At 45.3% G+C, this 2,516-nt stretch overlaps 1 protein-coding gene across 1 annotated transcript; it reads left to right on the top strand.

Annotated features, from left to right (window-relative positions):
* The first annotated feature begins 270 nt into the window (after positions 1 to 270).
* On the top strand, positions 271 to 2,478 carry LOC116380078 (arf-GAP with coiled-coil, ANK repeat and PH domain-containing protein 2-like). The gene is made up of 8 exons (XM_031842036.1): positions 271 to 627; positions 707 to 764; positions 1,024 to 1,143; positions 1,464 to 1,517; positions 1,618 to 1,676; positions 1,756 to 1,939; positions 2,016 to 2,060; positions 2,184 to 2,478. The coding sequence occupies exons 1-8, from the start codon at positions 575 to 577 to the stop codon at positions 2,361 to 2,363; spliced, it is 753 nt and encodes a 250-aa protein (XP_031697896.1). The 5' UTR covers positions 271 to 574; the 3' UTR covers positions 2,364 to 2,478.
* The last annotated feature ends 38 nt before the right edge of the window (positions 2,479 to 2,516 follow it).

The following is a 2,516-nucleotide window of genomic DNA, read 5'->3' as shown; positions in this document are numbered from 1 at the left end:
AATCAGAAGATATTTATTTATTCATCAAATATCTGATTTTGTCATTGAAGCTGTTTTGACAGAAACGAGTAAAAATCAAACAATTATTTTAGAGAAGTCATTTTGAGAAATATTGTAATTATTTTGTGACACTAAATATTATGTTTTAGAAAGATATTGAGTCATTATATGACTTAAAAAAAACTTTTTTCTCTTCAGTTTTTAATCTCCGTCCGTGACGTCATCGTCAGGAAGCGTCCCCTCATGAATATTCATGAGCCGATCCTTCGCCATACTGTGTGCAGGATGCACAGACAGCTGTCTCACTGAAAACATCCCAAACACCGTTTATTGTCACTTTTATCCAAACATGCGTGACAGGCAGGCGCGCGTGCACGATGCCTGATCGATCGGCCGTATCTGAAACGTATCGATCCGGCTCGTGGAGGAAGTGTATCGGATTTAAACATGAGCAATGAGAGTGGAGCTGCTGAATGGACAGGCTAACTGCGAGCTAACAGGCTAACGGTCAGTATGAAGACGGTTTAATAAACTTTATCAACACTTTGACTCGGGGACAATAACTGAAGACAACATGGACTCGCTGCTGGACTTTGAGGAGTGTGTCAAAGACTCACCTGACTTCAGGTAACAGTACACACACACACCTTAGCATCCACAAACTGCGCATGTGCAGAAGTCCTGATGATTTGTGTATTTTGTTCAGACTGAAGCTCGAGCTGTTCGAGGCGGATGTTTCTGTGCTCGAGACACAACTAAACAAGGTACAAATACTTCTGCTAACTTTACATCACTGCTAGTACAGCTGTTAATACTACTGCTTCTATTACCACTACTGCTGTTACTGATACAAATAACAGTATTTATATTGGTACTACTACATCTACTGTTACTGTAAAGTACAAGTGCATGTGGCTGAAACAGTTCCTACATCAACAGACACGTCTGCTCATTGCTTTATGAACCATGTTGTACCTGTGAGGAGATCTCATTGGTCTGTAATCTGTGTCTCTGACCAATCAGGTGATGAAGCTGTGCAGTAAGATGGTAGAGGCGGGACAAGCGTACAGCGCAGCCAATCAGCTGTTCCTGAGCGGCCTGGCTGAACTCTCCATGCACCACAAGAAGGATGGCGTCATCACAGTATGGAGCTAATAATGCTAATGCTAATGATGTAGAAGTCAGTGGTGGAGTGTAACATATATAATAATGTTTATATTAAAACAGCTGAAACCATGAGTCCATATAGTGATGTATTTATGTAATAGGCATTTTTATTGATTGATTTCATATTTAATAAAATGGCATCCCTTGGCCCAGAGTGAGCTGATGGAGTGCCGTGGAATGCATCCTGATTACATTATTGATCTGTGACTGCTCATCTCGGTCAACGTCTCCGCTTTTAGTTTTCATGGTTTTATTGTGAAAGGTTTCTCACTGACTTCCTGTTTCCTTCCCATCAGAACTGTCTGAACCAGTTCAACCAGGGCCTTCAGGAGATGGTGAGCTTCCACACTGTGAGTACACACACACACACATCCTGTGCTCTGTGTACTGTATGGTTAACGTCCCGTGCTTTGGGCTGCAGGTGATGATCTCTCTGTCGTCTGTCCTCAGATGTTGTTTGATCAGACTCACAGAGCCATCAGCCAGCAGCTGACCAACCTCTGCACACAGTAGGTCCAACACACACACACACACACACACACACGATGCTGATGCTGATGATGAAGATGATGTTGTATCATCTCTGAGGTTCCTGCCCCAGCTGGTGGAGACCAGGAGGGAGTTTGTGCGGATCGGTGAGGATGTGGAGACGGCGGCGCTGAAGAGCGCTCAGGTGTCTCGACACAAAGCTGCTGACGCAGAGCGGGCCAGTCACCTGCTGCTCGCCACGCGCAAGTGCTACCAACACTTTGCCCTGGACTACTGTCTGCAGGTACACACACACACACACACACACACACAGTGTCTGAACATCAGACACTGATTCTTTCTGCTCTCTTTGTTTTCAGCTCAACACTTTCAAGACTCAGCAGAGAGTCGACATCTTGAACTCAGTGAGTCGTTCTTTAGTCAGAAGTTAGCCTAGCTTAACATAAAGACTGGAAGCAGGGGGAACCTGCTAGCCTGATGAATGCCTCACTTCTAGGTGTCATAGTGGTGTTTCTGTCTGTCGTCAGATGTTCTCCTTCGTCCACGCTCAGTTCACCTTCTTCCACCAAGGCTTCGACCTCCTCAGGGACCTGCAGCCCACCATGAGGATCATGGCAGCCCAGGTGCTCTCCTCTGACCCGCTCTGCCTTTCACACACTTCACCTGTCATCATGACGAGCACAACGACCACTGATGATGCAACTTAAGGGGACAGTACTGATGTTATGAAGTGTGTTTGTGTGAGGTACTTCTACACACTCTGTGTGTTACTACAGTAGACGGAGTCAGGCGGTCCTGCTGTTATCTGTGATCTCTACAAACACCAGACTGCATTCATACACACAGAGATTCTACCTCTC

This window comes from Anarrhichthys ocellatus, unplaced genomic scaffold (assembly GCF_004355925.1).
Source record: "Anarrhichthys ocellatus isolate YVR2014 unplaced genomic scaffold, GSC_Weel_1.0 scaffold6060, whole genome shotgun sequence".
Lineage (NCBI taxonomy): Eukaryota > Metazoa > Chordata > Actinopteri > Perciformes > Anarhichadidae > Anarrhichthys > Anarrhichthys ocellatus.
The sequence above is the reverse complement of the archived record's forward strand: the minus strand, read 5'-3'. Positions and strand labels throughout refer to the sequence as shown.

Excerpts from the sequence above, each read along its gene's own strand:
- LOC116380078 (XM_031842036.1), top strand. The coding sequence starts at position 575 with ATGGACTCGCTGCTGGACTTTGAGGAGTGTGTCAAAGACTCACCTGAC. Across the intron at positions 765-1,023 it reads TCGAGACACAACTAAACAAG|GTGATGAAGCTGTGCAGTAA; the intron begins GTACAAATACTT and ends CTGACCAATCAG. Across the intron at positions 1,677-1,755 it reads CTGACCAACCTCTGCACACA|GTTCCTGCCCCAGCTGGTGG; the intron begins GTAGGTCCAACA and ends ATCATCTCTGAG.